The sequence below is a fragment of the Ambystoma mexicanum genome, chromosome 4q (assembly GCF_040938575.1).
Source record: "Ambystoma mexicanum isolate Mex_15411 chromosome 4q, UKY_AmexF1_1, whole genome shotgun sequence".
Taxonomy (NCBI): Eukaryota; Metazoa; Chordata; class Amphibia; order Caudata; family Ambystomatidae; genus Ambystoma; species Ambystoma mexicanum.
In genome coordinates, this window is record NC_090928.1 from 1,105,871,744 (window position 1) to 1,105,884,781 (window position 13,038).

General features: G+C 47.4%; 1 protein-coding gene across 1 annotated transcript in view; it reads right to left on the bottom strand.

Annotated features, from left to right (window-relative positions):
* Positions 1–13,038, bottom strand: part of LOC138468215 (xanthine dehydrogenase/oxidase-like) — a 551,126-nt gene that overhangs the window by 145,206 nt on the left and 392,882 nt on the right. Inside the window, exon 27 of the mRNA XM_069608675.1 lies at positions 4,415–4,496. Coding sequence (XP_069464776.1) covers positions 4,415–4,496 — 82 coding nt within the window. The remainder of the gene's footprint in view (positions 1–4,414; positions 4,497–13,038) is intronic.

Here is a 13,038-nt window from a genome sequence, read left to right on the forward strand (position 1 = left end):
AGGTTGGTCCCAGTAAGTGGGGTCGGAACCTGTCAGAGGTGAGCTGACGCGAACTCCCAGTGATGGCAGGTGGGAGAGGATGCGCCAACTGGGTAATTTTCTTGGGAGTGGTAATGTCAAACAGAATGATGGTCAGTCTATGGGGAGGAGGAGTTGTCTTTAATATGGATCGGGACGTGGTGATGCGCTAGCCAGTCTAGTCTAGAGTACGGCCTTGAATGTGGGCGGGGGCAGTAATGGTGTGTTTGAATCCTAGCGTTCCCAGTGCGTTGTCCAATTATTTGGCAGATGAGTCATTGGGGTTGTTGAGGCCAAGGTTGAGGTCACGTATAGGCTGGCCTTAGTCGTTTTTTTAGGTTGTCTGAAAGGAGGTATGTCAGAGCCTCTTGGAAGTCAGCTGAGGGGCCTGATGGTCGGTTGACAAGTTGGAGGGAAATAGTGCAGTTGGGGGAGAGGTTAAGTTCAAGGAGAAGGTAGTCGCTGTTGTTTTCAATAGTCCTATCAATCTTTCTGATGGGTAAGGTTTCCTTAGCTATAAGGGCAGAACCCCCCTCCCTTAGAATACGGGTGGTCTTGCCTGAATATGGTGTAGCCGCAAGTGCTAGAGAGAGGGCCGGGCCTGAGGCTTCATGGAGCCAGCTTTCAGTAATCATGAGGCGGTCAAGGTTGTGCGTGGTGATCAAGTTGTGTATGTCAAGGGCATGAGCATGCAGGGAGCGGGCGTTGATAAGGGCGCAGCTGAGAGAAGGCTTTTGGGCTAGACTAGTGTGGACCATGCTGGTAGATATGGGTATAACCTTGGCTACAGCATTGGGCATATCCAAATCTTTGGGCACGGCAACTGTGCTGGCAGGTGTAAGCAAAGTCACGTCATTGAGGTTAACAATAGATGTGGCAGGACATTTGGGCAAGAACCCTGTGATATAAGATCTAGGCTGAGGTGTGTCCCTGGGCACAGCTTTAGGCATTGACACAGATTTGGGCATCACAACTGTGCTGGCAGATCCAGGCATATCAATGGGCATGACATTAGGCATAGTTACAGCTTTAGCATTGGACACGACATTCGGTATTGACACAGCTTTGGGCACAACAGCTGTGCTGGCAGATCTAGCCATATCAATGGGCACGACATTAGGCATACACACCACTTTAACATTGGGCAATATAAATAAAATATCAACATCAATATCAATATCAGTGAGCACGACATTAGACATAGATACAACTTTAACATTGGGCACAACATTAGGCATTGGCAGAGCTTTGGGCACAGCAACTGTGCTGGTATGTGTAATCAAAGGCACATTTTTATGGGCACCAGGAAACATATCATTAGGTACAATGTTAGGTGTATCCAAATTGTTGGGCACAACAGCTGTGTAAGCATATCTAGGCAGAAGCTTCTCATTGGGCACAGTATTAGACACAATATTAGACATAGGTTCCACATTGGCCAAGATAACCGTATAGAAGTCTGTAGAGGGAGTGCATAGAGGGAGTATGTCATTGGGGGTAGTATAGGACAGAGTGTTAGCTTCAGGCTTGCTGGTGGCGTTGCATCCGATAGAGCTGTGCTTATGAGAAGAGCTGGCCACAGTGTGTGTAGGGACAGCGCAGTAGACATCCCGTGACATCCGAGTGCTTATTTCAGTGAGCTTCAGGGCAGCATTCTGTGAGTTGCGCGCAGGTAGATGTAGAAGGACTCTTTTGTTGTGGCCTTCTTTATGATGTGGCACCTTGGGGGGGGTAGGCGGGAGAGGCGACAGTGCGTGGGGGCGGTTCAGGGCCTCAGTGATGGTACCCAGGATCTGCATGGCTGGTGTGAGGTTGTGAGTAGGACAAAGCCTGCTGACGATGGCAGACGAGTGAGGCTGTTGTACCACTGGCTGGAAGGTCGGCCACTTAGCAGTTGAGGGAGCACAGTAGGCCTGGTGGCGGAAGGGAGTTGGCGTGGTGCATTGTCTGATTGCCACAATGGGAGCAGGGTTGGGGAACCTGTAGCAACCTGTCACAGTAGCAAGAGCAAGCTGGGGTAGAAGTGACTGCCAATGTAGGCATGCGGGCGCGAAGGCGCGCAATCCTGGAAGCTAATGAAGGGTATGTATCGATCAGGTTGCATCAAAGCGGTGGAGATGGTGGGCCGTAGGGGACAATATGGTGGGGGGAGGCAGGAGTGCAGCCAGAGGCTTGCAGCTTGAGCAGAGGCTTACCTTAGGAGTGCGAGAGGAGGGAGTTTTTAGGCGATGACTAAGGCGTCAACGGCGAACAGATGATAGCTGCAGAGAGCGCCTTAGGCTTTGGCAACAGGCCTTCGCAGCACGGCTTTGCCTGCAGGCTGCAACGTTCCCCTTTTATAGTGCGGACAGAGCTGGAAGGAAGCTGTTTCTTCGAATCCGGGCCGGCGGTGGTGATCCATTCAGCATCGTTATTGTTGTCCGTAGTCATAACAATGGCGGCGGCCATCTTACAGGGCCGGGGGGGGCCACGAGACGCAGCAAGGGTAGGGGAACACTCCGGTGTCCCTCACGTTCCACGTTGGGCAAAATCTCTATCCTGGCAAAGTGGTGGTTGCAGCAGAGCTGCAGAGAGCACCTTAGGGGTTGGCAACAGGCCTATGCAGCACAGCTTTGCCTCCTGGCTGCAACGTGCCCCTATTATAGTGGGGACGGAACTGGCAGGTAGCTGTTTCTTCTAATCTGGGCAGGCGATGGTGATCCATTCAGCGTCGTTGTTTTTGTCCGTTGTCATAACAATGGCGGCAGCCATCTTACCGGGCTGGGACAAGAGTGGGGGAACACTCCGGTGTCTCTCGTGTTCCATGTTGGGCAAAAACTAGTTACTCGCTTTACTCCAAAAGATCCTTCCTCTCTTAGCAACCGATGACTGAGGCAGTTTATGAGAACCCTGGTTGAATCATGCCCAATCACTACTGAGGATGGGCCCAGGGTGCCCACAGAAACCAGCCCCATCACATGCCAGCTGGAAAATGTGCACATGATCAATAAAATGGGTTCAACTGGCAAAGGACGGAGTGGGGGGGGTCCATTTTTGACTAGGATTCCAGACTCTGGAAATGCTCACCTTACGTCCTTGAGATTTACTGAACTACCCTTTTCCGGAGACTATTGAAAAATTGCCGGCCCAAAAAAGCCAGCAACAAGTCTGAATGGGGCCGCAGTAGACTCTGACCCATGATACCGATGTAACCACTTTTTTCATGCACACTTTTATAAATGTGCAGTACAGAGTAGGTTGGCAGAAAGGCAGGGCATTCATCAGTTTGCCTGTGCAGATGCACTTAGGTGTGTGTTTGTTTATGCAATTGCCACCCATGAGAATGTGTCCAAACTACACAGCTCCTGCTCTTTAGATGTGAATTGGCAAATATTATGGGATAAGTGAAAACGACAAATGGATTGTCTATGGCCCGCCATCTTGTTCGGGTAGATATTTGTTTCTTTAAAACCTCTGGAAGTAAATGTGGATGTAATTACCATACAATCAGAAACATAGCTGAGACCCGCTAACAGATTCAACAATGGTTTTAAGTAGATTTTAAGAAGAGTGAGGGAGGGTAGAGCATTGGGGGATTCTGGATTGCTCAGAGGACTAATGTAAATTGAACAAGTCATGTTGTTTGGCAGCAGCCTGAAACAAATGGCCCAAATCCTTGCAGAGCTTGATTTCAATTCTCTGGGATAGAGGAAAGAAGCCCCAAGTAGATGCCATCATTTGTCATGCCAAAAGCAGTGAGCAGATACTGCAGCCTAGAAAGACTCAGCATACTCTGTACAGACCTGACTCAAAGACTTTGCTGGAGATTAAAATACAAGTATTTTCTGTGATCCTGGAAGAGCAGAATCACACTTCGTTGACAGCGTACTGGAGTTTGATATAGTTATATGTAGTTGAATGGTTGACCTGTGAGGCATTTCTCCGGTATCTTGGCCTTAAGTAGGGTGTGTCTTGGAGTGCTCAATAAGAGGTTTTCCTTGGTAACTATAGAGGCACATTTGATAGCTTGGGACTTGGACCCAGTTTAGAGAAGAGAAGCGTGAAAATATATGATATCTTGGTGACAAAAGAGAACACGTCCAGTGGTCCCATCAGGTGCCGAAGGTGATTTCATATGTTTGTATATAATGTGGTGTGACAATACTTCTGACTGGGTGATGTAACAATTCATCAAACACTGGGGTTTCTCGTTAAGTTTGATTGAGGATGTATTTGCAGTTTTCCTGTGGATTTTCAACAGTAGATCCCTGTGCATTTTGTGGACGCGTCATCGTGTGAGCACGAGTTTTACCCTAGAAGTTATGGTGGTTATCATTCAGCGATTACTAAATCATGCGCTATACAATTGCAGACAATAAAAGAAGGAGGCTTGCAATAGCTTCCACGTATTACATACCTGATTCAGGAAGATAGACGTAAAGCTAATCCCAAACTTGGTGGGGATAATGGCCATGCCCCTCTTCTTCCAGCGGTGCTGACTGGAAATAAACACAAGCAAAGATTATTTGTGGGAATTCCTTCTTATATATAAGCATATCTCTGCCCTGATCACCCAAGACACATTACCAGATGCCCAACATTTCCACATCTGCTCTGACCAAAGGTTGGTGCTTAGAAATGTCAGCTTGAGTGATCAGAATGTAGGGCACTAGAATTAAGTCTTAATAGATCATACACAAAGTTGGTAAGTAAACTCCAAGATCTAATCTAGAGCTCTGAGTATAAAAGCTAACAGTGTGGATCACAGTAAGTGTCCATTAGAACCATAGTAAACAAAAGCAGCCTATCCTGCATCCTAGAAATAAGTTACACTCATGTTTCATCTAATGTAGTTCTCATTTCTACCTAATACCATGCTCATTGACTGCCGCACATTGCTTTGCCATCAGGAGGTCTTGAGGTGGCAGCAGGATTAACACATTCCACCTTCAGGCCATGCATTTTGTTCTATATAGTTGCAAGTAACTGGTCTAACCTTCTATTTTAATGGGGGATGGGATGACAGTAGGTGTCTATAATCCTTATAACAGGTTTGCATCCTTTCACAGATAATAGCAGGAACCAGGTCAGCGGTGGTGGCCACACTGAAGGTTTCTTGGCTTCCTCAGGCTCTGGATTTACACAAGATTCCAGATATCCCAGATACAAAAACAGGATCTGGGACTGACCTGCACGTTATCTAACAATTCCAAGCAGGTGAGTTACGAGCATATGTAGGCATATCCTTATTGCGTACACAATATCTCCCTGAATATTGCGGACTGCAGATTACAGCAGCTCAGGATATCGTAATCATGTGTTAAACTGTCAGGATCCAGACAGGGCACCTCTAAGCCATTCATGAAATCTATCTCTCCCAGGCAAAGATTGGATATATGTTGCAACCACCCCCACCCCGGACCGAGGACTCTCGGGGTACACATTGAGAGTTGCACCCTTGACAATGTTAAGGGGTTATGGTTTATCAAGGAAGAGCAAAAACGCACAGGTCAGGTTAAGTTCCCCAGAGGTCAATGGAATCAGAGCCATCAGGAGATTAAGAATTACACCTTTAAAAGAGAGCCATGGTCTCACAGCACAGTCTTCTACGCTACTGCATGCAAATCGTGGATCAGTCGCAGAGAGTATAATGTATACAGGATCATGGAGACACAATGCAACCATCCCTTCCATTCTGTTGTAGATGGGGAAATGGCAGTGTTGACCGAAAGTCCTTCATTAGGGAACTGCAACAGTGTCCATGTTATTTTCTCTTTTTCCCTGTTCTGTTTACTGACTTTTTCTTTTATGAGACCTAACACACGGCCGTGTTAGAGACTCAACCACTATATGCTCTGTGAGGGCACCTAAATCTCTCAGGATAAAAGTACACATTTGGCATGTTTTCCATTTACAAGTAGCCTCACATAGCTGCCCACGGGGGCTCCACTGGTGGTTGAGGGCAGATTATTTCATTCAGTACATACCCTGTGTATGCTCTGTGTGGGAGCATGGGTGAGCGTGCATGCATGTGTGCGTGTGTGTGCGTGTGTGTGTGTGTGTGTGTGTGTTATGAATGTGGCCGTACATGGCACTTCTCTGCCAACCTCAGGGCACAGTGGCCATGGCACATGAGATCAGTTTATGATTCGTCTGTGAATCAGAGGTTGGGTCCACCTCTGAAGAGAGTACCTTGGAGAAATGCTGTTGAAGATTTAATTTGGCTGCCCCTACTGATTGGGTGTTTGTGAAACAGTCAATGGATGAAACCCTTTGATTGGGCCTTAGGACCCCTGTTGGGTGTTCTGACCCACGTTTGGACTATTATGCTACAACATTTGGTGCTGTGGGCTTAGGAAATCCATTATGGCCGAAAAAGCCCACATGTGCACCAGAATCTATGAAAACCGAGCAGTTTGTGCGCACACCAAAATGGTCGCCTGACTTGCCACCCCCCGGTGCGGGTGTGCTGGGTCAGAAGAGCCATGTGTGAAATGGGGTGCCAAAGAGAAAACTAGCAGTGCCTGTTCGCTAGAAAGCACTTTAAAATTCACCCTTTGTTTCTCTGAAGGCAAGCTCAGAATGCCCATTTCAAACATTGCAGAATATCCAACAATCTCACTGACACCAGCAGACATTTGACAGAATAAAGTCTTGTGGGCATACAAAATCTGGAAAGAGGATGAGCCTAAAATAATGTTCATAGCAAAACTGGCTGAGCTGTGGATTTCAGCAGTTTAAGTAAATTTGGACTGAAAGACACTAAAAATCTAAATGTTTAAAAGAAATGAGTGACCTACTTTTGAGTGTCACATAGGTTGCAATTGTTTAAATGTCATAGTTTTAAACTTAGAATCAGCATTCTAGCTGCATGCGTAAAAATTGGAAGTTTGATTTGGACAGGAAAACTGGCAGCCAAAGAGACATTTAGCTGAGGCCTGGCTTAAAAAGAGAGGGAATTTTGCCCACCAGCTACCCCCGACAGGAGTTGAGACTTGCACAACAGCTGTGTTCCCAGGCCTAGCTGCCTTTTGCTGTTCCCACCAAAAGGGATATGACACTTCTCTGATTGAATTACCTGGGCTCTGCAGGAAATTGAACAAAGCCCTGTCCTGACTCAGGCAAATGTTTTATTGGGGGGGGGGGGTCGTAAAAGTGGCTTCCTCCTGGAAGGAAAGGGGAGGAGCACTGCCTGTGAGAGCAAGCTGGCTTGGCAGAACTGGAAAAACCAGAAATTCAACCTTGTGCTGGGGGGAAACCACACCCCTTTGGGGCCAGAACATGAATCTAAAAAGATGGATCATTCATAGAGCGGACTTGTGAAAATGTTATAAGTGATATCATTATGCTTGTGATTTTTCTGTGCACATTTGAAGACGTGTTAGGACCCGGTGGTATGTTCAGGGGGGTTTTTAGCGGAAAAGAGGATATTACTCTAAATGTATGTATGTTAAAAATCTGACACTCCACCACCTAATGCCCACATACTTTGCGAACATTTGTGTAAATGCGGGGACAAATCCAATATTGGTAACCCGACCAAAAAGTGAAATATGTTACCATTTTTGAACCCAAGCTCCTAGAAATGACAGAATTGGAACAGGGGCTACCATCAGTAAATGCATGATGTGTGTATGCAATGCCAAACAACTGTCTATTCGGGAAGTATGTATTTGGATCAGATATAGATTGTGTGTAAATTTGACAGGGGTGGGTTCTCTGTATCATAAACAGACCTCATCATGATGACACTTCATTTCATTCCCCCAATCAAGGGGAAGAGGAGGAAGTGGCCAATGACAAGTGGAGAGGGGTAGGGCCTAGAAAGCTAGCCTCTCCACCCACTTTCAAAACACATAAAAGCAGACAGTCAGGACAGATAGAGACATTCTATTCCATCTGCTGCGGGACGCTCTGCCGGGAAAATCCATACTTTACCTCCATCAACCTCCAGAGAGCCAACACAGAGACTTCAATCTATCCACCTTCTGAGACCAAGACTTTACTTCAGAATTTGTAGCAGAGAGGTCAACTACAAGCTAAATCCCTCTTTAGCAGGCCTCAAATCATTGCAACTATTCACAGCCAGGCAAGCTGTTTGAATTCTTTGCAATAACTCTTGCCATTTGCCAGAAAGCAGTGTTGTATCCAGAGAGAGACCAGCTGAACCGGAGACTGCTGTATCCGGACCCACAGACCTGATCAGAACCAGAGACCCAGACCAGACCAGCAGAGTAGAGCTGACCCAGACGCTGTGTGCAGAGACTGTCCGTGGCGAGTGAAGAAAACCCGCTGACCAGATCGTGATGAGGCCCAGTCCTTCTAAAAATTAGGAGTGAGTATCCGCCAAAATTGTGCAGAACCCAATCTCTTAGTTAAAATAATCTAATGCAAGCTATTTTAACTTGAGTAGAACTGTCTCCTAGAGATCCTGTCACCTGTCATTCTTAAGCTGCGAGCTGTCATATGTAATTCCAAAGTTGCACGCTGTCACTTGTCATTTTGAGTTGTTTTAAATCCGAAAATCTACCTTTACTAAATCGTTCATAACTCCGGAACCGTTTGGGTTAGGAACGAAATTTAACTTTCATCTGGAAGCTGAGATCCTAGGCTGTCCTCGGACCCCAAAACGATAGTGCTACTCCTTGTAGTTCCTCTGTAATCGCACCTGGCGCACTCGGAAAAATCTGCCGCGATTTGACATTTTGCCGCGAATTGAAAGGTTAGCTCACGTGTAAAAATCTGCAGTTGCTTGCCTTCCGTTGCAAAAATTCGTTTGCAACCTGACAACCATTCATAGAGCATTGCTAAAGTGATCCTGAACTCATTCAAAGTATCTATCACTCACCCTGAACCTCTAGAGGGAATTAAAAGCATTTTAGCATATTTTTCACTTCCTTGCAAACCACATTCAAAGCATTTTGGGCCTGTGTTTAAAACTCCGACCTGTTTTCCTCTAAGCTTGCTGGGGGGGAACTGAATTTCGTATTGTATTGATTGCATTCCTGAGAACTGTGTGCTCTCCTTTCCATCTCCTTATATTGCATAAAGGGGGGAGTGAATTTTCAAAGAAAAGTGATTACATTGTCTTTTAGTGAAGTCCTATCAAGTCGATTTCTGTGCTGCATTCTTTTTCATCTGTGCAATTCATTGAAACCATAAAGCATTCTCTGATACTTTATTCCCCTGTTCCTAGTCATAAGTCACCAGAACTGTGCTATTGTAGGATTGCTTATTGCTGATTACTGCTCATATGCCTAAGTGTGCTATCAATTATTAATGTATTATCAAAGTGTGATATATCTATAAATTGTTAATTTCTCAAATAAATCTTTTAAATTTGCAAAACAAACCTACTTCCTGACTCAGTGGGGTCAGGGGGATTCTAACAGAGGGGTGTTATACAGGGGTAGTCATCCAGAACTTATGAACTGGGCATAAAGATATATCAATAAGGGTTTCATTCAGTATTCTAGACTAGGCGTTGACTTAGCTGTAGTGTTGAATTGAATCCTCTTACAAATTGGGGGCTCGAGCCGGACGTTTGGGTTAGATCTATCACTTGTGCAGATTAATACAGCGTGCCAGCTGACCAGATACACATATCCGGTCGGATCACCACGCTGTGTTACGCTGTAAAGCACTCCTCAAAGGAACGCTCTAAGGAAAAGGTCTGTTTTGCAAAAATAAAATACAAACTTCTGTAAGTCAGGACAGAGACCAATCTCTAGAATGACGACCTTAGTAGACATGAAAATAGCCAGAGAGCACTTCTTACATAAGTTATTTGTGAGAGGTGAGTGGACTCACCAGGACCGCATGGTCTGGTTGCAGGCCATCACGCAACAGGTCACTGAAACAGGGTCAGATAAATGGAGAGATCAGGGTCCCTTACATGTGGCCCTGAGTGAACTATACATGGCTCCTAAAGCTAAGGATGAACAAGACAAGATGGTTAGGATAGCGGCATACCTGTGCCTATATATGGGAGACATGCAGGATAAATGTACTGAAAGCCAAGATCTGGCGAATAAGCGACAGATGGCGTTAGAGAAGGTCCAATCTGACCTGGTCTCTTCTGAGCAGAGGCTGCAGGGGAGCCAGGAGTCAGAAAATGATAGTAGGCAGTATATCATTAAAATAAAAGAGGACATGGATATACTGCAACAGGAAAAGACAGACCAGGATACCAGAATACTGGCTTTGCAGAAGGAACACCAAGACAGTTTGGACTCCCTACTGCAGAGCCAGAAAAAGCTGGAGCAACAGATTAATTTCAACAGGGCATGCACAGAGCAGGTAGCCACCCTGCAAATCCAACTAGACCGAGAGAAAGAGGAGAGCAATAAACTGATCCTGAAAGGCCTGGATACCCAGGCAGAGTTTGATCAGGAGCGCCAGAAAGCTGGTGCCTTCCAAAGGCAAAGGGACGACCTGGCGTCACAAATTCAAGCTCTTGGTCAGGAAAGGGACACCTTAGGCCAGGAAGTCTGCCACTTAAGAAGAAAAATGGAAGAAAATCACCTGGCCCACCAGGGACTGGGTGACCTCCAAAAAGAACACCAGGACTTGCTAGAGCACCCCAGGAGGATGGAGGAGGCTCTGGCAAGACAGGAGCAGGCCAGTAGGGAGGGGACTCAGGAGGTAACCCTCCTGCAGCAAAGACTGGCCCAGTGCTCCAGGACCAATCAGGAAACGCAGAGAGAGAATGAGGCTCTCTGCCAGCACAATGATAGGCTCCAACAACAGGTAGCGATGCAGGAGAGACTGATAGAGTCTAGTAAGGCCTTAACTGAGGAACTGAAGGCGCAGGCTCTGGCATTGCAACAGGGAGCAGGGGCGGATAGAGACCAGGTTCACTGGGAAAGGGAAACTCCTCAGCATAACCTCAGGAGCACTAGTACCAGAGGCCTTTATCCCTCTCAGTCCCTGGACTCTGCCACCCCCATGTCCCCTGGCGCACATGAGCACCGGGCCACAGGGATGGCAGATTACTATCCAGCCTGAAGCATGGGGCTCATAGGCCAGTACCTCCCAGGAATGGATGGGCGGACATCCGGGTATGGGCACCCAAGCACAATGCAATTTAGTGGGGAACCCCAGGAGAGTAGGCCCATTAAGGGCATCCTGAAAACCTCTGCCCAGTTAGGTCAGTGGGGGGGGGGGTACCCATCAAATCCTGGCAGCAAAGAGGAATCTGAAGACTCCTCTGAACGGTACAGGACACAGGAGACCAGGTCCCCACATTCTGCCAGCCATTCCCAGGCTCGCAGAATCCGGGAAAACCTGGAAGATCAGACAGCAACCTCTGGGAGCAGTGCCTCTGAGTCAGAGGATGAATGGACCAGGGTTACCCGAACCAAAAAGGCCAATAAGGCAAAAAGGGCCTTGCTTAAGGTCCCATTGAAGCAAATAAAGGCAATAAGGAGTGTTATCACGCCTTATCATAAGAACGCCAAGTATTCCGTATGGGAACACTTGGAGCTCTATGAGCAAATGATGGAGACTTTCCATTTGAAGGACAGCAGTAGCTGCATCCAGTACGTCAAATGGACATTCTCCCCAGAATACTCCAGTTTATTTGCGGGGCTGAAGGACCAAAATCATTTAAGACGGTCCACCTATAAGGTGGCCATCTTGAAACATTTTTCTGTTCACAGAAATCCTCAAGAGGCTCGCAAGGCAGCCTACAATTTGCAATGTGGGGAGGATCAGGCCCCACAAGAATTCGTGCAAGAACTGAAACGTGCCTTTGCGCAGACCACCAGAAGGGTGCGCACAGACAGCAGAGAATTTGTCAATACATTTTTCCATGCCTTGCCCAAATATATAATGACCCAGCTCGTGAGAGATTTTCATGAGAAAAGATCTTTAGACTGGGTCATTGAACAGGCTACCCGGATCTATGAGGTGCAGAAGCCCATAGAAAATAAAAGCAATACCCAGAAAAATCCCAAAAGCAACAGCACCCCTGCTGCTGCCAAGGTGGCAGAGGTAAAGGTCACCCCCGTTTTGGATTTGGAGATGGGGGGGCCTAAAAACCTACCTACACCTAATAATTCACAGCCCAGAAGGCCTTCGGGCCAGTCACAGACAGGGAGTCGAGGAGGTAGTCCCACAAATGGGGTCCCCCGCTCCCCTGACTATGTAAGTCCCCGCTACAAGGGAAACCGACCAATCCTGGGTTATGTGTGGACTCCTCCAGCCCAAGGGGGGGGATCCAGCCAAGCACCTGACCCGGGGAACTTCCCTCCTAACTTCCCCCAGGAGGGCAGAAATTCTCCAAATCCTGGGCAGAACTTTTTCCCGAGGTATCCACCCAATTTCCAGCCCCAAAATCATCCATCCTTCTTTCCACAATTCCCTGAGCCCAGACAACCTAATCCGGGAGAGTGGAGGCCAAGGGTGGAGGGGTACCAAAATCTTCCCAACCAGGGGTACTACCAGAGAAGGGATAGCTACCCTTCCCGGGATCAGCCCAGGGGAGAAAATAGAGCCCCGTATCAGCCTGAGCGGGTTTCCCAGTTAGAGCGCCAGGGCCAAAATATGGCACGGGATCTGGGTCATATACTGAGGGCTCAACAGAACCCTCAGATGAGCATGCCACCGCAGAATACCCCAAACTCTGGACCTGGTGCTCCAGAACAATGACGGGGGCAGCACCCCGATAACACACCGGTTCCCAGGGAGGAGGTACAAGGGGAAGGGGGGTGTAAAGCCTTGGAGGAAGCTTCCTTCCCAACTTGTAAACAGCCCCTGGAAAACCAGGAACCGGAAACAAAATCTCCTACCCCTGAAAGTCTGCCACCCAAGGAGCAGAGAGGAGGTAGGAGAAACAAAGGACCCAAACAGACCCACTTTGTGGAGGAGGTTCAGGTCTTCCAATTTGAGGGAGAGGGATCCTCAGAAGATCCTGGGAAAAGGATCTTCTCCTTCAGAGATGGGGGAACTCCTCCCAAGGAAAAATGGGTCCCAAGGGATGTCAATTCAGGCTGGGGAGATATGGAGACTGAGCTACCGCCGCCCATCATCTCATCCCAG